A 26,364-nucleotide genomic window follows, 5' to 3' on the forward strand; every position below is an offset into this window, starting at 1 on the left:
CTCATTTTCTCTCTCAGAGCATCCGCAATGGTCGGCTAGCGACCGGCTAGCCGATTCGTCGCGTTGGCCGATCGGCTAGCCAAACTATTGCAGTCGGCGAGAGCGAAATCGGCAAGCCGATCGGCGTGGGCTGGCCGATCGCTCGGCGCTGGCCGATGCGCTGGCCGTCATTGTGGCGGCCCGATCGGCCATCGCCGAATTTTGTTTTTTTTTTTAAATTCTTTTTTTAAATTTTTTTTTAATTCTTTTTTTAAAAAAAAATTAATTCTTTTTTTTAATTTTTGAAAAACTATATAAACGCGATTTTCTCTATCTCTAAATTTCTGTACAAGAGCAACATCCAGCGATGGACAACAACAACTAGCCCAATACAAAATTAAGACCTAAAACAGAAACATGTCAGCGAGACCCCCGTTCGGCTAGCGGCAAACTAACATAGATTCAAGGCATACTAACATTTTTTATGTATTTTTTTAATAAATTAGTGAGGAGTAGAGGGGAGCGGTGGCTCGTGTGTGGAAGCCCGGATTTTTTTTTTATCTATATAACTTTTTTAAATGCAATTAATGAATTTTCTCGTATATGTGTCGTAAATTTAATTCCGTAATTTAATCGTAATTTTAATTCCGTAAATGTAGTATATTTTGAATTATTTTTATTGCGGCTGGTCTATGGCTGATGTGGCAGGTGGATTTTTTAGTGTTGCTGACGTGGCAGGGGAAAGAATGGCTGGCCTATTGCTGGCCTAAGCACCATTGCGGATGCTCAACGACTCTATTCTATGTTAACAAAGTCAACTATTACTCTCTTATCTTCTAAGTTTCTCTCGTATCTATGTAATGACTTTATTCTATGCTAACAAACTTAACTTATGTTTATCCATTGGAAAACTACTTTATGTTTAATTTGATACTTAAATTGATGCTTCAAATAATAAATTTATTTCATCAATTTATATAAACTTAATCGTTGACTTTATTAGTTTTTTTTTATAATGTTTTATAATTTTGCATATGTTTATATTTTATTTTTAATAAATAAAAATGCATTCAATAAGAAATTTTAGTTTTATTTTAACATATTTGAACTATATAATCCTTTTGTCCCATAAAAATGAGACATTTGATACGTCACGAGAATTAAAGTACAAGGAGAACTTTTCATAAATGAAAATGAGCTATTTTTATTGGACAGATAGAAAAGGAAATTGTCCCTAATATAAGGAAATTGTCCCTAATATTTCTATCATCTAACATTACCTTGAAAAAGTATGGAAGTAAAACATGGTGTTGTATGGAGTATTTTAAAAGTCCTGTTGCACTTATAAATTAAGAGCATCTTTAATGGAGATAGGCAAGCCACTCTCTCTCTCTGCCACGTCATCAGCACTAAAATTCCACCTGCCACATCATCATTTTAAGCAAATAGGCTAGCCGCAATAAAAATAATTCAATTTACGGAATTAAATTTATGACAAATTACGGAAACAAATTTACGAGATATATACGGAAAATTCATTAATTTCATTTAAATAAAAAAAAGTACATTGATTAAAAAAAATTACATAATAAAAAAAAATCGGGCTTCCACACACGAGCCCCGCCTCTCTCTACTCCTCGTCGCCGTCGCCGCCTTCGTCGCGGTCGTTGCGGCCGCCACCCGGGACCTCCACATCTGAGCCCGCGTTTGAGCCCCCCAATTGTGCCCTCGCGGCATCCAAATCGACTCGCATGCTCTCGAGCATCGAGTGAAAAAACCTCTTCTCCATGGGGTCAGTTACGACCTTCCAATCTTGGAAGACCGTGTACATCTGCTCCCGCATTTTTTTGACGCGAAAAGAAGGTGAGCGCGGATGGGGGTTGCAGAGTGGATCTCCTGGGGCGATAGGGGGAAGGATCCCCTCGCTGCCCGTTGCGCCCGCTTTTGGCCAACTGGGCGAGTGCGGCGAGCAAACGATGGAGGGGACGGAAACTCCTCAGCATCCGGGGGGAGGTCGTGGGAACCGCCGCTACTGCCGCTGTAATCGCCGAAATAGTTCAGCTTCTGCTTCTTCGGCCACCCAGCTTCGACCCCTGTCCGGAACTTCTCGGAGTCCTTCAGCACCAGATAGCAGTTCAAGTAGGTGAATTCCTTAAAAACCCCCGGCTTGGGGAACAGACTCTCCGCTATCGTCCGACAGTCCTCCTCAGTCTGCCCTCTAGTCTGCATGCAGAGGGCGTTGGCGTACAAGCCCGAAAATCGGCCAACCGCGGCCCTGATGCGTTCCCACGCCTTCCGGCACTCCTCCCCGGTGAAGTCCTTTCCATGTGGGCAGTTCCTCTTGTAGGCTGCTCTAATCTTAGTCCTTTCCATCGCAAACCGACACCCACGCCTTGGACAGGGCGACGTTCTCATCGTCCGTCCACTTCCTCCGTGCAGGGTATCGTCAACAGCCGGCTGCAACGACTCGCCAACCACCTTGCTCTTCCCCTTGCTCTTCTTCTTCTTCGACGCGGCCCGACCCCGCTCTACTCCCCCCGTTGGAACGGGAGTGTCCGCCTCATCGATATCGATCCCCAACTCCTGTAATGAGAAACGGTCATCCCTAGTGAACTGCGTCTCCACTGGGGTCGATGTGTGAGACAAAGCCGTCAAAAAGTCAAGAGTGGGACGATAGACCGTGTCCCCCCTGCATCCCGAGCTGCACCCCCCTGCCATACCGGCATCATCTCCATCATTTGTTGTATCATCTGCGGCGTCATCACAGCGTACCTCCTCACCCCGGCATTGCCTGCCCGCCGCTGGCCTGCCCCCGCCCGGCATCGCCTGCCCGCCCGCCATCAATCTCATCAACTGTTGCCAACGGTACATGTTGTACTGCCCGCCCATCTGCCCCCATCCAGACCCCACGGGTACCGTGGGAGTCTGAGACCCACTCGTCGGCGGCGTAGACTGGTTGTTGTTGTCCATCTCTCGATGTTGCTCTTGTACAGAAATTTAGATAGAGAGAGAACTCGTTAAAACAAGTGGTGCAAATGAAAATGACGTGAAAATCGCAAATATAGTGTTTCAAAAATTAAAAATAATAATAATAATAATAAATTGCGTTGGCCGATCGCAAGCCTGCAATGGCGGCCAGCGCATCGCCCAGCGTCTTCAAATCGGCGTGCGCTCGCCTAATGGCTAGCCGATTCAGCGCTCGCCGGTCGCAGTAGTTCGGCTAGCGCCGCGAATCGGCTAGCCGGTGGGCTAGCCGCTATTGGAGATGCTTTAAGGTCAATATTATGGCATATAAAACTGTCCACCCAAAATAAAATCATGTGCGAAACAAATTTAACCAAAAAACCAGACGTTTTGGAAAGAAAATACTCGGGAAATTTCGACAAAAAGCAGAAATAACATCCGATGTGATTCCTCTTAATAACTTCAATACTCTTTTGCATGAAAATAAATTATATGTAATGAACTTTTAGTGTGCCAACATTTGTCACTGCATAAAGACACAGACGAGGGCAAAAACTAACTAATTTTACTTGGTGCAAAACTTAAAATGTTACCAAAGCTTAAAACTCAAACAGTCGAAGCTCAACCATCCCCTCTTTTCGTTTCGGAGAGAACCAGGCCACCACCTTCCCAGACCCCAGGAGTCTCAGGCTGTAGTTCAAGCTGTATATTAGATCCTCCAGCTGTGGGCCCTGCTTGCTAGACAACGACCCAATCGAGAACTTTGAATCCACCCGGAAAACAATGGGACCGGCCAACTGCATCAACAAAACAAGTATCAACAATATCTATTTGCTAAGCTACTGTATTTAAGATTACTAGATAACGAATCATGCATCGGGTTGCTCACCTGCTGCTGAAAAATGAAACTGAGTCTGGGGGAGGACAATTCATTTAGGGATTGATTACTTTCTGCACTGCTGAAAAGGTTAACCACCTTTCTGGCTACAGCTGAAGCCGAGGCAATATCCAAGCGAGTGTCTATTCTGGAGAGGTCTCCAAAGTTATTTCTGAATCTCCCGTGTTGGAAAGTGTAGCATAGGGAGCCAAATAAATCAGCCCCAAAACGGCCTCTCCTCTGGGTTCCAGAAGAACTTTGGTTGAAGTCACCACGTAGCCACGCCTCACAAGTACCCCCTTAATGCAAAAGAGAATAAGCATGAAATAATTTGGAATTCCTAAGTAGACATTCATTAGTTCAATTGGCATTTAAATATCCATCCAGTTCAGACGGGGTGATACATATATGATATACCATGTAATATCGCTATTAGCATTTGAATATAGGAGATTTCTAAAGAAAGAAATTTAACTAATCTTGGGAGCGAATTTATGTTCTTGAAGGTGTATGGCATGACAAGTGAAGCAAAAAGTAATCATAAGAAAGATTGGTGTTTCAATCGAGATTGGGTCAACAAAAGTAGCACAAGCACATCCAAACCTAGAAATTACCTATAATTCCAGATATTGCTGCGTGTGGGTCCTTGAGACGGACATCATACGTGGGGTGCCAAACCTGACCATTTTCTGTCTCGACCGCGACATCATCTTTTGTTTCCTTTTGCCTCCACAAGTCCTTTGACTTCTCATAAGAAAAGGCAGCTTTTGCACATAATCCGGGCAATAAGGCAAGGGGACTTTCAGTATTAGTTGAATCAACAGCTTGTGGACTGCCACTATTTTTATGTAATCCGAATCGGTATCGCAATCCTGATTCTGTGACAAGAGATGAACAGTCCAAAGATATTGATTCAGGAACTTCCCAATATTTCCCTTTACGGTCTATGAAAAGCTCTGGCCATGCGGCTTCCAAAGTGATATCATGATCCGGCAGCTGCAGGTGAAGAAAGGTTTAAAACAAAGATTTAGCTGAAACAGAACAAAAAGACCACAGTGACAGACTCAACAATTGATTTTTGAGGGAATTTTTAGAACTTGACTGGGATACAAAACATAGCATATCCAGTACATTAAACTTTTACACTGAGGCAGGCATCATTTAGTTTACAAACCTGTCATAACACAATAACTCAAATCAGAAACCAAGCTCCAGGTAGGATTATAAGAACTTGACTAATATAAAAAAATGCACTGTCTCAAATATCTGACATTTTGAAGCAGGCATCGATAAGTTAACTACTCTTCCAGACAAACATTAAGAATCCAACCAGTACCAACCTCCCTGTAGTATATCATTCTATTTCTGTTTTATACTCCATATTTCATAAATCAACAAAACACTTCTGCTTAATATGTTTAATGGCCTAATACTAGCATCTCAATCAAGAAGATGGCAGTACACATAACACTGCATATCTCTATTCCCATTGCAACACGTCTTGCCTGTTAATATCAGCTGCGATTCTTCACAGACTAACTAAAGATGCCAATTATGGTCTGGCAGTTAGGCTAGCTGCAGCAATATGTTCTACCTATAGACAATCTAATAAACAATTCGGGACACTAACGAATCCAGAAGCTATAAAGGCTCCACCCTATGTGATCAGAACATCAACACAAGGAATCTAAGAAGATTCGACTAATAATACTCCATGAAAATCAACAAACTCGCGGAGGTGAACTGCTCCATGGAGAATCATACCTTGTGAAAGAGCATTGCCTTGGTGCGTCGATTCTTCCTTTCCCCATGCTTTTCAGTGCTCAGCAATACGGATGACGAGGGTGTGAGGGCAATCTGTGAGGTTAGACCTAATGCGTAGAGTGATTTATCAAGGAAATGCTTGCCAACATCTTTTAGCAACGGTAGCTCCCACTCTTCCGCAGCAGAAACTTCAGCTTTGATAGAGGAAATCAGCTTCTTTGGACGAAACTGCCCGATTAATCCAAGCCACCTATTCAATAAGGATCGCAATTCACCAGCATAAGCCCTCTGTTCAAACTTGAGAAATCACATTTTCCATAAAATTAATCCTCAATTCGTTCACACATCCCCAATCCCCAATCACAACAATTTCAAAATTAACCTAACATTCTAGTCACATAGACATAAACATAACCACGATTGTTACCAGTTGCCGATAGCAGCTCGGCCGATAAGGGACTGCAGCGCGAAAGAGCCCAATTCCTTGTGATTGATGGAAGGAGAGAACGACGGAATGATGCCCAAGGGGAAGCCGTTTCCCAAGAGAGAAATTTGCTGAAATCGGAGGGCTCTGCTGGCCCTTGCACCGTCGAGGGGTATGGGATCCCCTGGAATAGCTCTGCCTACGCCGTCAATGGCTTGCGGAGTTGAGACGTTGAGGTCCCAGAACGTAGCGTCCATTGCTGTGCGTAAGTTGGCCATTGCCGGAAAAGAGGTGGTTTTGGTTGGTGTGATTGGGGAAGGAGGGTTTTTGGTGTGGTTTCTTATCTAGTAATGAAATGACACATTTTCTGATTGCAGAGCGGAATACAAGGAGAGTGAGAGAGAAGAGGGTTTGTTTGGGTTCTAATTCTGTGTAATTACACTTTAGCCCCGATATTCCTTCCTATTTTCTAATTTTATCGTATAATGATTTTTTTTTGAGTGAATTACATATTTAGGACCTGCACTTATCACGACACGTTTGCGGTCCCTATACTTGTATTTATGCACGTTTTAAGGTTCTTTTCTTTTTTTGACATTTTTAGGACAAAAATACCTCCAAATAAATGAAGGGCAAATTTATATACTAAGTACTATTTTCTCTCCTTATACCATTACACATTCTTAACCCCGATTGCAGTAGAGTTTTGGGAGAATTCCTCACCACCGGCAACGGTCACCTGCAAATCCGTCGGAAACCTGTACACAAACACAGTTCTGTCCGAGGTCCAGTTATCTTGGTTCCTCCATGACTATGCCAGCCACGGCCGATACTCCAACGGATACTCCGGTAACGGCGGTCACACCGCCCACAATGGAAAATGAAGTAACAGCTTCACGGGAAAAGGAAAGCACAGTCATTACCTTCATGGCGAAGGCGGAAACAAAGAAACAACAAAAGAAAAAGATGGGAGTCAAGCTCCGGACGTCAAAGCCCATATCGCCGGTGGTGTTCAAGGATGGCAAGAAAAGATGCAGAAACTCTTATTTGGTGCCAATGTCACCCCTTCCAGAGGAAAGGGTTGCTAGAAAGAAGAGTCACTTTGATATGACCCCGGACACCAAGCAGGTAGAGCTTACCGGGGAGGAGACGAAGATGGGGAATAACTCATCAAAGGAAGAGCTGCAGAAATCGGAGGTGAACTTAGTAGAACACGGTGAAGAGGCCCAGGCACCGGTGCAGACAATGATAGAGCCGTCACCGGAAGTTCTACCGGACGAACAGGAACTGACGGAGGCTGAAAAGTACATTGACCTACAAAGTCCTTCCAACGATAGAGTAGGAGAGCTGGAGCAAAGTTTGTCCCTAGTGGTACATTCTGCACACTTAGCTCATTTGGGAAAAAATACAAATAGCCCTTTTGAAAAAGATGGTGGAGGGAATATTGAAATGACATGTTATCCCTACACTCCTAATGAGGAAAATATGCTCAGCCTCCGAATTGACCACTACTAACATAGCCGTAAATGACATGGTACTTGACCAAATGGCTGCTCAACCACTCCAGCTGAATGTCCAACCCCTGAGAAGGAATGAGGATACAATGAAACAGAATGAGCTCTTAGTTATTACGGGGCAGAGAAGGAATGAGGATACACTGAAACAAAACGAGCTCTTAGCTATTACGGGGCAGCAGGCTGATAATATAGTTCTCATTGAAGAAGGAGAAAGGATACAAGAGGGGCCTCATGAAGATGCGAAAAGGAGTGATAATAGCGTCTCTCAAAGCCTCTTCGATGAGCAATTCCCCCCTCTAATCGCCGGCAGAACAAAGAAACTTATGAGAAATTTTGAGAACGCCCATGGAGGAAAAAGGCAAGAAGAAAGAACAGGGGAGGGGCTCCCACGGAAATGAGAGTTGGGGAACTTAAATGGGAACAATATTGAGCACCCCCGGACCTTGGGCGAGACGGAAGGCCGGCCAAAACCACAGAGGGATGGTACAGGGACCCCCGGCATAAAACCTTCTATGGCAGTTGTGCTCAAACGGGGAGAAGCTGTGCCTAAAATGAATGAGCCAGTCACCTTCCAACCAGATAAAATCAAGAAGATTGGACATGTGAGTTGTTAGGATTGGTATACTGAAAAGCATATTTCGAGCATGTTGCACGGATAGAATTGCTTGTATACAATAAATTTTACAATCCACTTTTAACCCAAAGCGAGAAGAAGTAATTTTATCGCATTGATGTTTGCTTGTGCATTTATAATATGTTTCTCAAACATTTAAATGTATAAGAAGCAAATAAGTCTAATTCTTTTCTACATAGTAGACTGGTCGTGAACGACGTTCACAGAAGGTGACGCAGTCGGTTCTTTGTAGAAGAGAAATAGAATTTCACAATCTAGATAGGCTTTGGCTACCTATCGTGAAAGGTTGCAGTGTCAGTCCGCATATTTCCTTACCTTAGGAAATAAACGACACTGGTGTGGTATAGCACTGAAGGATCTAACGGTTGAGATAAGTCTTTCTTGCTATTTACCGAAAGACGAAGTCTCGGTGATTGTTATTTCTTAATCATTGTTGACATAACATTGAGCATACGATATTGATTATGCACTACTTTTTTTTTATTAAATGGTGCGGATTTTTCGCAATCCAAGAATCCTGATATCTTGGGTAGTGGTGATCAATGTCTAGAGGTGCTAGTATTGTTATTGCAATGAATCGTGTGCTGGGTGAGTCCAGTTTGATAATATCCTCAAGAGGTGTTCGAAAAAGGTTTTATTATTCAGAAACCCGGCCTGTTGGAATTTATTCCAGAATAATAAATAAAGATTTTGAACTAGACAACTCTTGGAAAAAGATATTAATTAATTAAAGTCAAATAGCAGACTTAATTTGATTAATGGATATTTATATCTTTAACACGGGAAATAATAAATTAAAGAGGTAAAAGCCCGTATTACTCGTAATTTGGGATTGGACGGGTAGTCAATATTATTATACTATAGTGGATGATAATAATATTCTGTTTGGACTTGTATTAAATTGGGGCTCAATTTAATTAGTAAAAGTCCAACAGGTTTGGCCCAAGTCCAACCTCCATGGATCCCTAATCTGGCCCATCATAACTCAATATAAAAGGAGATTAGAAAGGAGATTTAAAGTGATTTAATACATAAATTTTCGTGCTCCCCTCTGGGAGTGGACGAAAAGTCAGTTTTCTCAAAAACTGATATTCTGTCTTCTTTCTATTCAAGCCCTTTTCGATTCTGACAAGCTTTGCCCACCCAAAGGTCATTATCTGAGTTCGGGATACAGATTAGAAGATTCGTGGTCAAGTACGAAGATCTTCATGTGGAGAAGGAGCAAGCAATCGTCGATTCTTTGGAGAATCAGATCGGTAACCCCAATCCGTAGAATATCATGAATTAGGGTTTAATTCCTTAAAGCATGATTTATGTGCGTTCTTGTATGCAATTTTGATTGTTTAACATGTGGTTAATTGATCCCATAATCAGTCAAATAGATCTAGATGCATGATTTATTTGTTTATGCATGACTTCCGCTGTGCAAGGGGCACCAATCCCCAACATGAGTCTCGTTGAGGGGAAACCATCGATCTACTTCTCCGGTGAAGACACACAATTTCTAGCTGAAAGGATGGGGCACACAATTATTGGTAAGTTCTCACATTCTATTCCTTCGTCTCACCAAATACAAAAATGCCTGAGTAATATGAAATTTATTGGAGGTTTCTCATGGAAATACATCAATGCAAAACATGTGGCGATTCAAGTGGAGGATGCAACGGACTACGCGAAGTTGTTAGTGGGGCAGAATGGTATGCCGGTTTGGTATGTGGATAGACATCTGATGAGAGTGTTCCGTTGGTCGCCGGAATTCAACCCTTATTTCGAAACTCCAATCGCAGCAGTATGGTGCAATCTGGTGGGGCTGCCTATACATCTTTTTGAAAAATCAGCTCTATTCACGATAGGTGGAATGCTAGGAAATCCTATCCAAGTCGACCATGCAACGGCTTCCCAAACAAGATTATCATTTGTCAGGATATGTGTGGAAATAGACATCTCAAATCCGCCTACGGAGGAATTTATAATTGACATTATGGGAAGGGAAGTGGTTCAAAAGGTGATATGGGATAAGATACCACTGTTTTGCCGGGAGTGCCACTACGTTGGACGCTCTAGCTCGGCGTGTTACGCCAACGGTCAAAGGGAAAGACCGATGAAGAGGAACTACCACACACCTAGACACAACAACTCAGCCGAGACACAGCAACAAAGCCGTTATCAACCAGTGGCAGGAGAAAATGACTCGGGGAAGATAGCAACACACCAGAAAGTGCAAACAGAGGTACCTAATCAAGATCATCATGAGGCTTCTGCTAGTAATGAGAGGCAACATTGGAGCAATGATAGAGGAAAGGAACACAATAAACCGAGCCATGGAGCGGAGAGGCAGAGGGAGGTGGATGAAGACGGATTCCAGATACAGAGGAGAAGGAGGGGACCTAAGCAAAGTCACCCGAAAATTCACAATAGTGGGTTGCCTAGGACAAACTCAACTGGGGATATCGGACATCAACAATTTGCTGCCAAACCACAAGACAACCAAGCTGGAGTTCTCCATCTCAGTGACCCACAGAAATCCAACCAAAAGCAGGAAATGACTCCGTATTGGGGGAGGCTTGATGAAGCATGGAAAACATTTGTGAAACCAAGCTACTATAAGTAGCTCGAAGACGGAAGGTTTGAAATGAATGACATGGAAGAAGGGTATGAGGAGGAGGAAGAACCTAACACCATGCTGCTAGATCAAGAGGATGACACAAGGCCACCAGAAGGTGCGTTTAGCATGCTCCCCATATCGGATGGAAAAAATGATGAGCAGATGAAGGAAGGGGGCAGTCCGCCTCACACAACCTTACTCCCCAATGATGATTAGCCAGTTCATGTTTTGGAATGCTAGAGGGCTAGCCAACGCAAGCACTCAACGTATCCTAAACCGATTAATTAAGTCACACAAACTGTCACTTGTTGCAATTATAGAGCCTTTGGTCCCACCTAGGCCTGAAATTTGCAAACGACTGAGGCTTGAGTTTAAAGCTGCGAACATCAACAACCAAATTTGGATTCTTGCGGAGAGGGAATGGCAAGTGGAATGCTATATCGATACAGAACAAATTCTTCACGTACAAACCAAATCAAAGGAGTTTAAGGCTCCCTTCATTTTATCAGCAGTCTATGGTAAATGCTCGGGTGGAGGGAGATAACAACTGTGGAGATCAATGAGGGATATTGCTGGGAATTTGGACGGCATCCCATGGATGATAGGGGGAGACTTTAACATCTTCGTTTCTGAAGAAGAGCGCCGAGGTAACACTCCCTGCAGCAGGACTAAGAGGAAAGAAATGAGCGAGTTTGCTGAAGCAATCAGCGATTGTCAACTTTTGGATCTCGGGAGCGATGGAGCTCAATTCACCTGGGCAAGAGGAGAATTATTTCAAAGACTCGACAGAGCGCTTCTGGGCGAGGGTTGGGCCTCAATCTTCCCCAACACAAGGGTCACTAACCTGCCTAGAATTGGATCTGATCATGGTCCTCTGTTAATCAGATGCAATGACAACAAAACTACCACAAAATCCTCCTTTCGGTTCCAGATTATGTGGGTGAGACATCCTACATTCGTCACAGAAGTAAAGAGGGTATGGGAAGAAGAAACGAAGCTAAGGGGTATGAGGAGACTGCACTTAAAACTTGCAAGAGTTAAGAAGCGGCTTAAAGAATGGAATAGAAACACCTTTGGAAACCTTTTTGCCAACATCGAAATTGCAGAGATGAAGGCGGCAGAGGCGCAACAAAACTATAAGGACAACCCCACCCTGAAGAACAGATGTCTAAACAATAAAGCAACGGCACACCTCTTACTCACACTAAAAATGGAATAGGATTTCTGGAGACAAAAAGCATCCATTAAATGGGTTGCCGAGGGGGAAAGAAATACATAATATTTCCAAGGATGGGTGCGCCAAAAGCGAACCAAAGCAAGAATCCATGAAATCAAAGACGGTAGTGCGATCATTACCGAGGAAGAGAATATTAGATCTTCGGCAGCAAACTTCTTTCACTCCTTACTTACTGGAGATGAGGGGGACCTTGAGGAACCTAATCTTGACTTGATCAAACCTCTACCCCCTGAGGTTGACATGGAGTTATTATGTTGCAACACACATGGAAGTGAAGAAAGCTGTTTTTAACATCTCGGCAGACCGCGCTCCGGGACCAGATGGGTTTAACGCCTTATTTTACCAATCCTGCAGGGACATTGTTGGAGGGGATGTCACAGCAGTTGTGGAAGATTACTTCGGTGGTGCCTACATGCCCCGTAGCTTCACATCAACAATGATCGTCCTCCTGCCTAAGAAGGATAGGCCGACTACCTGGGCGGAATACAGACCGATTAATCTATGCAACGTCTCAAACAAAATTATCTCCAAAATTCTGGCAAGTAGACTCGCCCCGATCATGCCATTAGTAACATCTCCTAATCAGAGCGGATTTGTGCAGAGACGTCTCCTTAGCGATAATGTCCTTCTGGCGCAAGAGATGATACAAGACCTGGGCAAGGGCTTCCCATCTCCGAATATTGCAATAAAGCTTGATATGGCGAAGGCTTACGACAGAGTACAATGGCCTTTCTTGCTCAAAATAGTGGAAAGAATGGGCTTCAGTAGAAAATGGATCGGACTCATTGAGAGAAGCATCAACTCAAATTGGTTCTCCGTTCTCATCAATGGAACACTGAGAGGTTTCTTCAAATCTGCGAGAGGACTACGTCAAGGGGATCCATTATCACCAGCGTTGTTCGTGCTTGCGGCGGAATACTTCTCTAGAATGTTGGACGAGACCATCATCGGAGACAAGGAGATGGAATTCAGTACAGCTAGACGCACCCCAGGGATCTCGCATCTTGCATATGCGGATGATATCATTGTGTTCACAAAGGCCAGCCGAACATCCCTTCGCAAACTCAGCCAATGTATCGACCACTATGCGTCTACATCCGGACAAGAAGTCAACATGGGTAAGAGAAACTTCTACTTGGATGACAAATACAGAAGTTGGGGACGCAGAGTAACGAGAGCAAGTGGATTTCAACAAGAAAGCCTTCCGTTTGAGTATCTGGGAGTTCCTATCTTCCGAGGCATCAAAAAGACGTCAATGTTCATGTTCTTAAGAGACAAGATCTCGAAGAGAATTCATTCATGGTCCCATAAATACCTCTCCTTCGGTGGGCGGCTAACACTCATCAAAAGTATGTTGGGAGCCATTCCTCTCCACGTCTTTCAGGTGATCGAACCCACGAACGAGGCGATGGAACAGATGGAGAGCATAATTGCGAGATTTTTCTGGGGTTCAAATAATGACATCAGAAGTACACATTGGATTGCATGGGAGCAAATTTTCCACCCCATTGATGAGGGGGGATTAGGCATCAGACGATTAAGAGATATGGCGGAGGCATTTAGCATGAAATTATGGTGGAGATTCAGGGAAAGACAGTCGCTATGGGCAGAGTTTATGTTTAAAAAGTATTGTCATACCGCCCCCCGTCAGAGGTGAAACCCCTGAAAAGAAGCAGCCCCACTTGGAGATGCATGATCCGGGCCAGAGCAACGACACACCTGCACATGAGGTGGTCTATCGGAGATGGGGCCGCAGAACTCTGGAATGACATCTGGTTGAATGACCGGCCAATCAGAGGCATGGACCAACCGGAGGCGAGTCTACCGCGTAAACATGTCCACGAACTGTGGATTGACAACAAATGGGATGAGACAAAAATCAAAGCAACACTAGTGCCCCTTGGAGCGCCGAACGATCTGGTGGAGAAAATTATAGAAGTACCGATTGATGGAGAGGGTAAAGACACTGCGAAATGGAATTCTACAGCACATGGAGACTTCTCTACCTCGTCGATGATACGCCCGGATTTTGCACTGTTTTAAGGCCATTATTTGGTCCGTTTTTGTTATCAAAAAATCACTCTACATGTCCATTATTTGCATATTCTATATATTTTGGTATTTTGACGTGTTTTGTGAAAAATGTGCATATTTGAGCCGAAAAGGGGAGTAAAAATGCATAGTCTGGAAATCTGGACTCAGACGGCGACCAGCGACCGCCGCGAAGTTGTACGGCGACCGCCGGCGCCCGGCGGTCAGAGCTATGCGGCGGCCCGCCTCGGAAAATTACGCTAGGAGAAGAGTCTCGCCCGGCGACCGCCGGAGGACATGTGGCGGTCCGCCACCGAAGGGTCAGAGTCTCTGGACTCCAACGCGGCGACCGCCGGCCAAGGTGCGGCGGCCCGCCGGAGAAAGGCGGCGAATCCGACCAGCCCTAAATTTGCTCCAAGATTTACCAAACTTTGAAGATCTTTTCCTTCTATGATGAGGAATAATCTTCCCCTATAAATAGGACCTCAAGCTTCATCAAAAAGGGAGTTTCACACAACAAGGACACATTCATAGAGAAAGAGAGTGACTACTTGCAACATTCATAGAGATCAAAAGCTAGAGTACTTCAATTGTGCAAGGAGTTGGAGAAGGATTTCAAGAACATCAAGAACGACAAGGATTCAACCTACGGGTTTTATTTGCTTTAGTTTTATGTTCAAATTGTTTTCCCTTCAATCTATGTTTTTAGTTTATTCAGTCATGTGTAACTAAACTCATAGGATTCTAGGGATGTGTTAGTAGCAACTTTGGTTATACAATTCCGTTTTCTATTTAATATCCGTTTTGTTTTTACTTTGTTTCTTCCCTAAGTTAATCATGATGCTTCATAATTGAGTGACACAATTATGTATGATTCAATACAACTTGCTTCATAACTGTGACAGAGTTCTAGCGAGTTAGATCCACTTAGTAGACACTACAGTTAGCTTCCTTTAAAACGGCACTGTTAATTGAGAGTGAGGACTTTTCAAGGGTCTTAGGAGCTTTTTGGAGTTACGTGTTAGGATTGACAACCCTAATGTTAGTAATCAACGTTTGTATCGCATGAGCATAAGCTAGGTGACTCGTCCTTTCAAAGTATTAACTGTGCTAGGGTATTGTAGTTTGGAATTTGTATAACCATAAAAGTGAAAGCACATCCCTGGAATTCCCCTTATCTCTATACTTTTCTCTCCGTGATTTGCTTGCTTTTAGTTGTTTACTGTTTTTAATATTTACTGTTTTCAAAAGTTTCCAAAAATTCTTGTTTCTCCAGATAGTAATTGAGTTCTAGTAGAAGATAGACACTTTGTGTACATCTTCCCCGTGTTCGATACCCGGTACTAACCTTTTGCTATACTATACCTACTCTGTATACTTGCAGGTATTTATAGTGCAAATAAAAAGTGCATCAAGTTTTTGGCGCCGTTGCCGGGGAAGACAATTCACTTTGGAGTGATATCTTCAAACGATAATTTTACTACTTTGGATTTTTATTGCTTTTTGTTTTAATTTTTTTTTTGTTTTCGAGTCTTGCAGGTTTTGTATGCGAACGCGTTCTGGGAAGTACATCTTAGAGCCGCTTGATTTAGAACTTGAAAGAACTCGTAGAATAATAAGAAGTGAAAAAGGATCAAGAACAATGGGTGACCGAACAGATATTGAGAAGCTGCAGGAGATGGTGAAGTTGCTGATGGATGAGAGAGATGCGGAGAGAGCAGCCCGAGAAGCCATGGAAAAGAAGAACAGAGAAACATTACCTGTGATGAACATGTTCAATCATGGGAATATGATCACTTTTCCTAACGGCCCTCGTATTGATGCTAACAATTTTGAGTTACGCATGCCCCTTATCCAAAGGGTCGAGCAAACTCCTTTTGCAGGTAGGGCGACTGAAGATGCTAACCGCCATCTCTCCAAATTCGTGGAAATCGCAAACACTCTGAAATTAAATGGTGTCGACGACGATGCCATACGGGTAAGAATTTTTCCATTCTCATTGATTGATTCTGCTAAGGAGTGGTTTGAGTGTATGCCACCAGAAAAGGTCTCCACATGGAAGGACATCGTAGCTACCTTCCTCGACAAATACTACCCGCCAGGCACTATTTTGAAGCTCAAAAGTGAGATCTTTTAGTTCACACAAGGCCATGACGAGCCCCTCTATGAGGCATTTGCTCGTTTCAAAGCTCTTCTTCGAAAGTGCCCAAACCATGGTTTTTCCATAGACCATCAGGTAGGAATCCTCTATAATGGATTTAATGAGAAAATATGTGCTATGCTTGATTCAGGGGCAAATGGAGGATTTCTAAGAAAGACAGGAGAGGATGCCATGGCGGTGATCGAGGAGTTCGCCACCAACAGTCGGGGGTGGTCGAAGGAAAGGCATGCCACGAGAAGAGTAGCAGCCATAGAAGAGGCCGAAGAAAATTCTTTTGCTAAGGAGTTAGCAGAACTTAGAGTCAGGATTGATCAACTGCACATCTCGAGGAAGGAAGATCCAATTCCGGCAACTTCCATAGTGGCGGTCAAGGCACCCGAAACTGCCATATCAACTGTGGAAGAAATCAACTACGTGCAAGGAGGCGGTCCCAGAAACTACAATAACAATTATCGCCCTAATCAGGGGGGCGGTAATTTCAATAATTATAATGGGAACCGTCCGCACCCAAATCTTTCTTATTCTAACAATAATTACTTGCAACCCCCTGCAGGATTTAATGTTAGCAAAGGAGGAGTGGTTGAGCCGATGAAGAAGGAAGACAAGTATGAACAAGGAATCACGAAGATTTTGGAGGTAATTACGCAAGATAGGAAGATTAATGACACCAAGATCGGAGTGGTCGAAGCAAGGATAAACAACCTCGAGCAAGGAATGAACACAATCTCGGCAGCTGTAGCCAATATTACCACTCAAATGGAGTAAATTCAGAAGAAGTTAGATGAGGATAGAGCAAAGGCAGCAGCAAGAGTGGATGATATTAACAAGAAGTGGGTGGCAAAGCAGAAATCTGGGGACTGCCCAGTCGCCGGCGGACCGCCGAACACCCCGCAGCGGCCCGCCACTGAGACGGCAGAGTCAACCACGCAGGACTGCCCAGTCGCCGGCGGACCGCCGCACACCCCGCAGCGGCCCGCCACTGAGAAGGCAGAATCGTCCACTAAGCAGGAGCTTGTGCGGCACAACGGGATTGTACTCCCTTTTCAGCCAAAGAGGAAGTTCAAGCTTAAAGAGCAGTTCAAGCAATTTCTTAACATGTTTTGCAAAGTCCATACTAACATTCCACTTGTTGAATCGTTGCAGGAGATACCAAAGTATGCGAAGCTACTAAGGGAGGCGGTAATGAGGAAAAAAAAGCCGACTAAAGCCGACCTTAAGCTACCGCATCATTGCAGCGAGATCATCCAAAAGGAAAGGGCAGTGAAGCAAAGAGATCCGGGCCAGTTCATCATTAGGTGCCGAATTGGAGAAGGGAAGGTTGACAAAGCACTGTGCGACTTAGGATCGTCCATCAATCTCATGCCACTGAAGTACTACGAAAAGCTCAACATCGGGCCACTCAAATCTTCAGATGTAACACTCAGGTTGGCCGATAACTCGTCCATCAAGACTGTAGGTATGATTGAGGATGTCTTAGTTAAAGTTGATGATTTTATTTTTCCTGCCGACTTTATTGTGCTTGACATGAAAGTAGACAAGAACGTCCCTCTAATCTTAGGGAGAGATTTTCTTGCCACTTGCAAAGCTTTGATTGATGTAGGTCGTGGCGAGATCACAATCAGTGATAATCATGGTCAATCCACCTATAAGATTGAGAGCGAGATGCTAAAGTTTGAGGAGGCAAAGCGGGCAAAAATGGAACAACAGTGCAGAGCAGTCATGGCTACCGACTTGACCAAGTCCAAAGATCCCTTTGAAGCGGAGGATCCTTCTACCTCCACTATCTACATTGTCAAAGAGGTAAGACACTCTTCTAAAAAGGGTGATGCTAATTCTTCTACATCTGCTCCACAGAAGAAGAAACAGAAGAGAAAGAAAACACCCAAAGAGGACCCCGAGATATACGTCATCAAAACGAAAGAGGGGAAGTACAAGTGGTGGAAGAAGCTAGGGACCAAATTGCTCCCTATGCCAATTTTCAACACTCGAGTTATTGATCCGCCCAACTAGTGGGCCACTTCAAGTCGAGCTAACGACTTTAACAAAAGCGCTTATTGGGAGGCAACCCAATTTTCTTTTACTTTTTTTATTTTCTCGTTTTTTTTATGTTCTGTTAAAAAAATTTTAAAAAAAAAAAAAAAAAAAAAAAAAAAAAAAAATTGGTGGCGGTCGCCGCACTTAAAGCACGGCGGTCGCCACACGTGTGTTAACATGTGCAGGAAGGATCGGGCCTAGGGCAGGCTTAGGGCGGGCCAGAGTAACCGCTGCACGGGCCGCGGCAGCCCGCCAGGATTGCTGTTTACGAAGGCCCGTGTGGCGGCCCGCCACGAGAGACGCGGCGGTCGCCACACGCAGTCCAGAGACGGGATTTCCACCATAAAAGGTATGTTTTCCATTCCTTTTCACATTCCGTCTCAAATTCCTTCCTTCCACATAACCCCCACCTATATAAATCACCAAATTCACACACCCACACTATCATTCTCTCAATTCTCTCAAAGTCTAGAGCTCTTCTTCTATAAATTTTCTCCACAAAAAGGTATGAATCCTAACTCAATTTCTGGGTTTTTCTTTATTTCTTCCATGGATTGTGCTTTATTTTGGGTGAATTGTTCGGTAGAATCTCTTAATTCATGATGGGGGATGATTATGCGTATGAATTTTTGAATTCTATGGTTTAAAATTTGCTTGGTTGGTGATTATTAAGTTGTGAATGATGATTCTCTCTTGGTTTTTAGAGTTTAAAAGTAGCAATCATGTTCATAGCATTGTGAGGCTATTATTACTTCCATGAATTGCAATATTTGTGATTTTGTAGAGATTGTTGGTTTTTATGGATATTTGGTTGATACGTCTCTGCATGGGGGATGAATTCACGTTGGAGGATGATTTTTTGTGTCCTAATTTGGTTGTTTTTGCTTAAAATGATATTATGCTAAAAATTGGGATGCTATTTTACCCAAGCTTGCATATAAGTTCTTATCTCTTGATTTTTACTTGGTTGAATGCAAGTTTGGGGGAACTTTTGATCTCCTACTTGTTGATGCTCTTTTAAGAGTGTAATTTCTTTTGTATGATAATGGGATCAAAAGGGAAACCGGAGAATGCAAAGAACTTTGGCATTAGCCTTGCCACGGAAGAGCAAAAGGCTATGTGGAAGAAAGTGTCGGCCCGAGAAACGGCACCTTCTAGATATCCCCACGATTTCCCTCTCCAAACTTTGGGGATCATGGAGGATTTTTGGAAGTTGTGCGACGTGGGTGATGGGAATGGTCTCGTCTACATGTTCCAAAGGAAGTGGCCATCGTTTCGAAAGTATACTCTCGAGTTCCTCAGCTCGCTAAAGGTTACTAAGGATCGCCGCCAAAATTTTCCACTTAGCATCGATTTCCGCCTAGGGAACCGTTGGCACTCGCTCACCATGGAAGAGCTTAGTGGGATCTTCCATTGCTTCGACCCCAACCCCGAAGAGGACAATGAATATGAATTTTCCGGGGTTTGGGGGGCGATGACAAATGAGCAAGAGCATGTAGCGGGCTATGCCAAGTCTTCATCAATTCGCAACCCCGTCTTGAGGTACCTCCATCGTGCTATGACTCAGCTTATGTTTGCTCGTATCGATGGGGGAAGTGTCTCCCAAACGGAGCTCAACGTGATGTGGTGCCTACTCAACAAGAAGGGAATCGATTATGGGACCCTCTTTACTTACTATGTGGATAGGATCACGAAGAAAGACGGGGGCGTCATTTGTTGTGGGGGATTGATTACGGCAATTGGCGAACATTTGGGGGTCTCTTTTGCCGGTATGACGGAGGATGGTGGAGAAAAGTTTATCACTTATGAGGTGCTATTTTCGGTGGGGCTTTTGAAGACCGGTCATTGGGGTCAAGGGTATTTTATGCAAGTAGCGGGGGATCACTTTCCCGTTCCACTCCCGCAATTGACCAAAGTCGATGTTTGGGCAAACCAAGCCAATTGGAAGCTCGACACACCCGCCCACCGGAGAGCTATCGAGGCTAACCCCGTCAATGGGGAATTTAGAAAGAGGAACATTCCCTCTCGCATTCCTCAATTTGAGCCCGATGAGGATTCCGCATTTGATGCCATTGATAACCATGAAGAAGGCGCGGAGCATTCACAAGCTCAAAGGAGTGAAGCACCGCCACCACCGCAATCCCAACCACGACGAGAAGAGGAAGAAGAAGAAGAGGAAGTGGAAGGACATCGCCGCCGGACAAGAGCGAACCGCCGCCGCGGGAGGCCAAATCCGGAAGAGGAGTTTCAAGTCAACACCTCCGCCCAATTAGGAGAAATTTTCTCCTATATGCAAAACATGTCCAACGCTTGGGACAATCGATGGGCGGAGCAACAAGCGGAGAATGCCTACAACCGCCAAGGGTGGACGGCTCAAGGCGATTGGCGCACGGCGGAGCAAGAACTTTGGGAGCAACAACGTTTGGGAGACGTTCATCGGCGGCAACAATATGAAGAGCTCCGAAGGATGGCCGCCGAAGCTAGAGAGGAACGAGAGACAATGAGGAGTGATATCACGTACCTCGTTGGAGCTTTCGAGGATCTTAGCGCCCATTTCCCTCCACCTCCTCAAGATTGAAGAAGTCAAGCTCGATGACTTTAAATGAGCATTTGTACCATGTTTTTGGATATTTTTGAGACGATTTATTTCCTTGTTTTAACAATTTTTGCTTTAATTTTAAGTATTTTTGGTTTTGGTTTAATTTTGTGCTTTGCAAAAATTTTCGCAGGTTCTGACCTCTCCGTGGCGACCGCCGCAAGCTCTGCGGCGGTCCGCCACCTGAACGCTGGAAAGCATCTTTGACGTGCGGCGACCACCGAACAGCTGCGGCGGACCGCCACCTGGGCACAATTTTTCAGCGCGATTTTTCGAAATTCTTCGAATTTTCGCCCCGCTCAACCTCTACGCGAAATTTTTCAGGGTACGTTTTTTTTCAGTAGTATACTCACGTCCCTACCGACTCTACAAACTTATTTTACACTTTGTTGTAAATAAGTTTGGGGGGATGAAGTGGTGGACCGTGAGTTTAGGGTTTTCTTTTTGTTGTTAGTTTGTTTTTGCTTTAATTTTCCAAAAACCCGTAGGAGATTTTTGTGTTCTAAAAATGTTTTCTTGAATCCATGTCATGAACATAACATGAAGAACTTAGAAACACGCATGCTTAGGGACACATTAGACCGAGTTGCCAATGATATTATATTCCATCTATGTTTAAGTGTGGCTTAACGTTTTGATATGATGGTTGGGTGAAAAGGTGCATAATTAGTGAATTGCTTGTTCGCCTTGAATCGTGCTTTTACCTTGTGAGATTTGAGCCTTAAATTCTTTCTTGTGTGATTTATTTGTATGCATGTATATGTTTCTAGAACTTGCTTCTAGTCTGCCTAAGTTTACATAGTGTTTAAGTTGATTTAGGAGGATGTTAGGCCGTCTTTTCTTAGCTACTTTTATATCCAAAATTTTCGACCCTCTCAAATTTTTCCTTTGGAGCCAATTTTGAGCCTTTAAGCCTTTTCTTTGGAAGCCAAAATAAATGGGGGGACAATTCCTTGGGTTAGTATAGTTTTTGTTATCTTCTTTTGTAAAGGAATTGGAGAGATAAGGAGGAAAGTATAAAAAGTAGTGTGCTTAATATTAAGAAAGTACAAGTTGTGAAATTAAGAAAAATTCCAAATATGTGCTTGATCTTAGGAAAAAAAAAGGAAAGGCTGTGTAAAAAAAGAAGAAAAAAAAAAGAAAAAAGAAAAAAAAATGTGTGAAAGGTTGTGAAAAGAAAATAAAATCAAAGGATTGAAAGTAAATTGAAGGAGAAAAATAAAGCGTTAGAAGTGCCTTAAGTTTTAAAAAAGTGGAGTCATCTTAACTCTACTTGGGATATTTTTATATTTGAGTCACTTTTTAGCCAAATATTCCTCACCTACCAAAGAGCCTACGTTACAACCGAAAAGAAAGACCTTTCGGACTTTTGATGCTTAATCACATTGAGTAGAGAAGGGATTAGACTTTGAGCAAGCCTATGGTAAACTTTGCATGATGCATGATTTGAGTGATTTACACTTTACCTTTATACACTTTGAGAGTGAGAGAAAGAACACTTCCCATCTTTGGAAGTTTGCCACATGTGAGTGCTTGAATTCAAGGTGTTCCACGAGTTAGTAATGAAAGTGCACTATTAAACCTTGCTTGATTTGATTGTGTTAATCCATGCTTAATCTATTCTTTCATCTTTTGAGGCAATTATGACGTCTAGTCCTTGTGCATTCCGTGCGTCTATTCTTGTGTCTTTAGTGTTTTGTTCGAGGACAAACAAAAATGTAAGTTTGGGGGAGTTGATACGCCCGGATTTTGCACTGTTTTAAGGCCATTATTTGGTCCGTTTTTGTTATCAAAATCACTCTACATGTCCATTATTTGCATATTCTATACATTTTGGTATTTTGACGTGTTTTGTGAGAAATGTGCATATTTGAGCCGAAAAGGGGAGTAAAAACGCATAGTCTGGAAATCTGGAGTCAGACGGCGACCAGCGACCGCCGCGAAGTTGTACGGCGACCGCCGGCGCCCGGCGGTCAGAGCTATGTGGCGGCCCGCCTCGGAAAATTACGCTAGGAGAAGAGTCTCGCCCGGCGACCGCCGGAGGACATGTGGCGGTCCGCCACCGAAGGGTCAGAGTCTCTGGACTCCAACGCGGCGACCGCCGGCCAAGGTGCGGCGGCCCGCCGGAGAAAGGCGGCGAATCCGACCAGCCCTAGATTTGCTCCAAGATTTACCAAACTTTGAAGATCTTTTCCTTCTATGATGAGGAATAATCTTCCCCTATAAATAGGACCTCAAGCTTCATCAAAAAGGGAGTTTCACACAACAAGGACACATTCATAGAGAAAGAGAGTGACTACTTGCAACATTCATAGAGATCAAAAGCTAGAGTACTTCAATTGTGCAAGGAGTTGGAGAAGGATTTCAAGAACATCAAGAACGACAAGGATTCAACCTACGGGTTTTATTTGCTTTAGTTTTATGTTCAAATTGTTTTCCCTTCAATCTATGTTTTTAGTTTATTCAGTCATGTGTAACTAAACTCATAGGATTCTAGGGATGTGTTAGTAGCAACTTTGGTTATACAATTCCGTTTTCTATTTAATATCCGTTTTGTTTTTACTTTGTTTCTTCCCTAAGTTAATCATGATGCTTCATAATTGAGTGACACAATTATGTATGATTCAATACAACTTGCTTCATAACTGTGACAGAGTTCTAGCGAGTTAGATCCACTTAGTAGACACTACAGTTAGCTTCCTTTAAAACGGCACTGTTAATTGAGAGTGAGGACTTTTCAAGGGTCTTAGGAGCTTTTTGGAGTTACGTGTTAGGATTGACAACCCTAATGTTAGTAATCAACGTTTGTATCGCATGAGCATAAGCTAGGTGACTCGTCCTTTCAAAGTATTAACTGTGCTAGGGTATTGTAGTTTGGAATTTGTATAACCATAAAAGTGAAAGCACATCCCTGGAATTCCCCTTATCTCTATACTTTTCTCTCCGTGATTTGCTTGCATTTAGTTGTTTACTGTTTTTAATATTTACTGTTTTCAAAAGTTTCCAAAAATTCTTGTTTCTCCAGATAGTAATTGAGTTCTAGTAGAAGATAGACACTTTGTGTACATCTTCTCCGTGTTCGATACCCGGTACTAACCTTTTGCTATACTATACCTACTCTGTATACTTGCAGGTATTTATAGTGCAAATAAAAAGTGCATCAGTCGGCATCGGAGATTATTAGACATCAACAGGAAAAGATGGAGATCTTTCGGCTTATATGGAGCCCTGCCTTATCGCCGTCTATATCAATCTTCATTTGGAGACTCTTGGCTAATAGGGTCCCGATGGATGCAAAATTACAGTGGAGAAGCATTCACCTTGCGTCGAAATGCAAGTGCTGTAAGAACTCAAGTGAAGAGACAAGAGAGCATCTGTTTATTCAAGGAGCCACAATGGCAAAAATATGGAGGTACTTTGCTAATTGGTTCCCGGATGCTCCAGAATTCCCGAGGGATATGACGAATATAGAACTAAGAATCCGGTGGTGGAAATCAAATGCGATGCAAACAACAAAAGAGCATGTCAATATCCTCATCCCTTGTTTGATTCTCTGGTTCATATGGACCGAGAGAAATAACGTCATTCATTGAGGTGTTATTTTCAGCAGCGGCAATGTAATTGAACGAGTTCAAAATCATCTACAATGGGCGATCCTAGCAAGGAAGATACAAGGGGCACAATGGAAGGGATCGGCCCCTAACGTTACCTTTAATCTCCCACAGCAAAAGGTGAATAGGGCGCCTCAATCACGAGTGGTTTGGTGGCAACTTCCGCAATCGGGCTACGTAAAGATTAACACCGATGGGGCCTTCGCAGGAGTGACCTTTATGGCGGGTGGAGGAGGAGTCATTCGAAATGATCAAGGAATGATTCTAAAGGGATTTATAGATCACTTCTTTGCGAAATCCGGTGTTGAAGCTGAACTTAAAGGTGTGCTTCGAGGACTTGAGCTGGTTAGAGGTTTTGGGGGAAATATTTGGATAGAGGTTGACGCACAAGAAGTGGTCAGCCTGATCGAAACAGGGAGACGAGGGGTTGCGGACCATCGACATGTGTTGACGAAGATAAGGAATAGGCTTAGGGATTTCCAATACAAAATCACGCATATTCATAGGGAGGGTAACTGGATCGCGGATTATCTCGCTAAACAAGGGGGAAGGCAAGAACAACGGTTTGAGTTCGAGCATGAAACGACCCCGCCTTTTGTGAAGGCCATGGCCCGTATGGATAGACTCAACATCCCAAATATCAGACGGTCAGCAGAGAAAAATGAAGACCCAACTTGACTTGGTCGGGCAAGAGTATAGGGGTGCCGAGAATTTCTATCTAGATCATGCCACCTCCTTACTCTAGCCTTGTTGTTTGTGTATTCCATGTTCTTGTTTTGTAAGCCACTTTTGGGCAGAATGTAAAATTGCAGTTGATGATATAAAGGGGTGAGGGACCCACGAACCCTCCACCACTAAGGTGTTCTAAAAAAAAAAGTACTCCCTCCGTTCCATAGTAATAGGGGCGTTTTTCCATTTCCGTCCGTTCCATAGTAATAGAGTCATTTCCCTTTTTAGTAAAAGTCAACACATTTTTCCACACATACTTTACTCTCTCTTACTTTTTTCTATCTTCATCTCTCTACCTTTTTCATTTTTCACTTTATTCTCTCTTTACTTAACTCACCTAACACAATTTTTCTTAATCTCCGTGCCGAAAAATTTTGCCTCCATTACTATGGAACGGAGGGAGTACTATTTTCTCTCCTTTTTCTATCTTCTTCATTTTTTTCTCTTTCTTTTTTCTGTAAATGACTTGTATAATTACAAGAAAATTTGAGATGAGACATATTTGAAGAAGGAAATAAGACAAATCAAATGTTCAGCTAAGAAGTTTATCTTACATTATTTTGTTAGAATTGCGAAGAGAAATTTATGATGTGAGAACCCATATAAGTCGCGGGCGCCAACCACTTGCTAAATACACAACCAAAATTACCATAATTTCCATCCATGCCATTACCACTTATTATTTCTCACTTTACGAATGATTAGATTCAGATATTCACTTGTTGAAATTCGTCATTCAAATTTTTAATCTTTTATTCACGGGAACATTAATTATAATACTCCACATTTGAAGCATAATCACAAATACTCTAGTGTGGTGAAGGAAAATGATGTGAAAATGTAAAATTTATCAACATATGATTAAATTTCTCCAAAAATTTAACAGAACACAAGGAAATAAGATTAAAAACCCCATAATTTTAGTTCTAATTTTATTATAGACAAAGGAAAAAGAAAGGAGGAGGAAAGAGAGAAAATAGTGTACAAATTTTCCCTTTAGCCCTTTGGGGGTATTTTCGTCCAAAAAAGATCAAAAAGTGAAAAGAACCTTAAAACGTGCATAAGTACAAGTATATGGACCACAAGTGATATTTTGCAAATATAGGGACCGCAAACGTTCGTCGTGATAAGTATAGGTCCTAAATATGTAATTCACTCTTTTTTTTCCAAATTTTACACTTCAATACTTTCTATTCTTATC

General features: G+C 43.0%; 2 protein-coding genes and 1 non-coding gene across 5 annotated transcripts; 1 reads left to right on the forward strand and 2 right to left on the reverse strand.

Moving 5' to 3' along the window:
• Window positions 1-1,157: 1,157 nt before the first annotated feature.
• LOC125223458 (TRIGALACTOSYLDIACYLGLYCEROL-like protein) lies at window positions 1,158-6,393 on the reverse strand. Of its 3 annotated transcripts, none has more exons than XM_089062915.1 (6): window positions 6,012-6,393; window positions 5,585-5,834; window positions 4,435-4,816; window positions 3,833-4,119; window positions 3,537-3,740; window positions 1,158-1,400 (listed from the first exon to the last, which is right to left on the reverse strand). In XM_089062915.1, exons 1-5 carry the CDS (start codon window positions 6,284-6,286, stop codon window positions 3,543-3,545), a joined length of 1,392 nt encoding a protein of 463 aa, XP_088919041.1. In that variant the 5' UTR covers window positions 6,287-6,393; the 3' UTR covers window positions 1,158-1,400; window positions 3,537-3,542. The 3 variants fall into 3 exon arrangements, with proteins under 3 accessions (XP_088919041.1, XP_088919040.1, XP_047982577.1); XM_089062914.1 differs by lacking the exon at window positions 1,158-1,400 and adding an exon at window positions 1,505-2,963; XM_048126620.2 differs by lacking the exon at window positions 1,158-1,400 and having other exon boundaries at window positions 3,365-3,740.
• A 4,930-nt stretch (window positions 6,394-11,323) lies between these two features.
• LOC148933603 (uncharacterized) lies at window positions 11,324-11,983 on the forward strand. The gene has a single exon (XM_089060729.1). It carries the CDS (start codon window positions 11,324-11,326, stop codon window positions 11,981-11,983), a length of 660 nt encoding a protein of 219 aa, XP_088916855.1.
• A 4,162-nt stretch (window positions 11,984-16,145) lies between these two features.
• On the reverse strand, window positions 16,146-16,252 carry LOC148933604 (small nucleolar RNA R71). Its single transcript, XR_016134791.1, has one exon. It is a non-coding gene; the product is annotated as a small nucleolar RNA R71 (small nucleolar RNA).
• Window positions 16,253-26,364: the final 10,112 nt, after the last annotated feature.

The sequence above is a fragment of the Salvia hispanica genome, chromosome 1 (genome assembly GCF_029641045.1).
Source record: "Salvia hispanica isolate PSC_SH4W2 chromosome 1, Shi_PSC_v1, whole genome shotgun sequence".
Lineage (NCBI taxonomy): Eukaryota > Viridiplantae > Streptophyta > Magnoliopsida > Lamiales > Lamiaceae > Salvia > Salvia hispanica.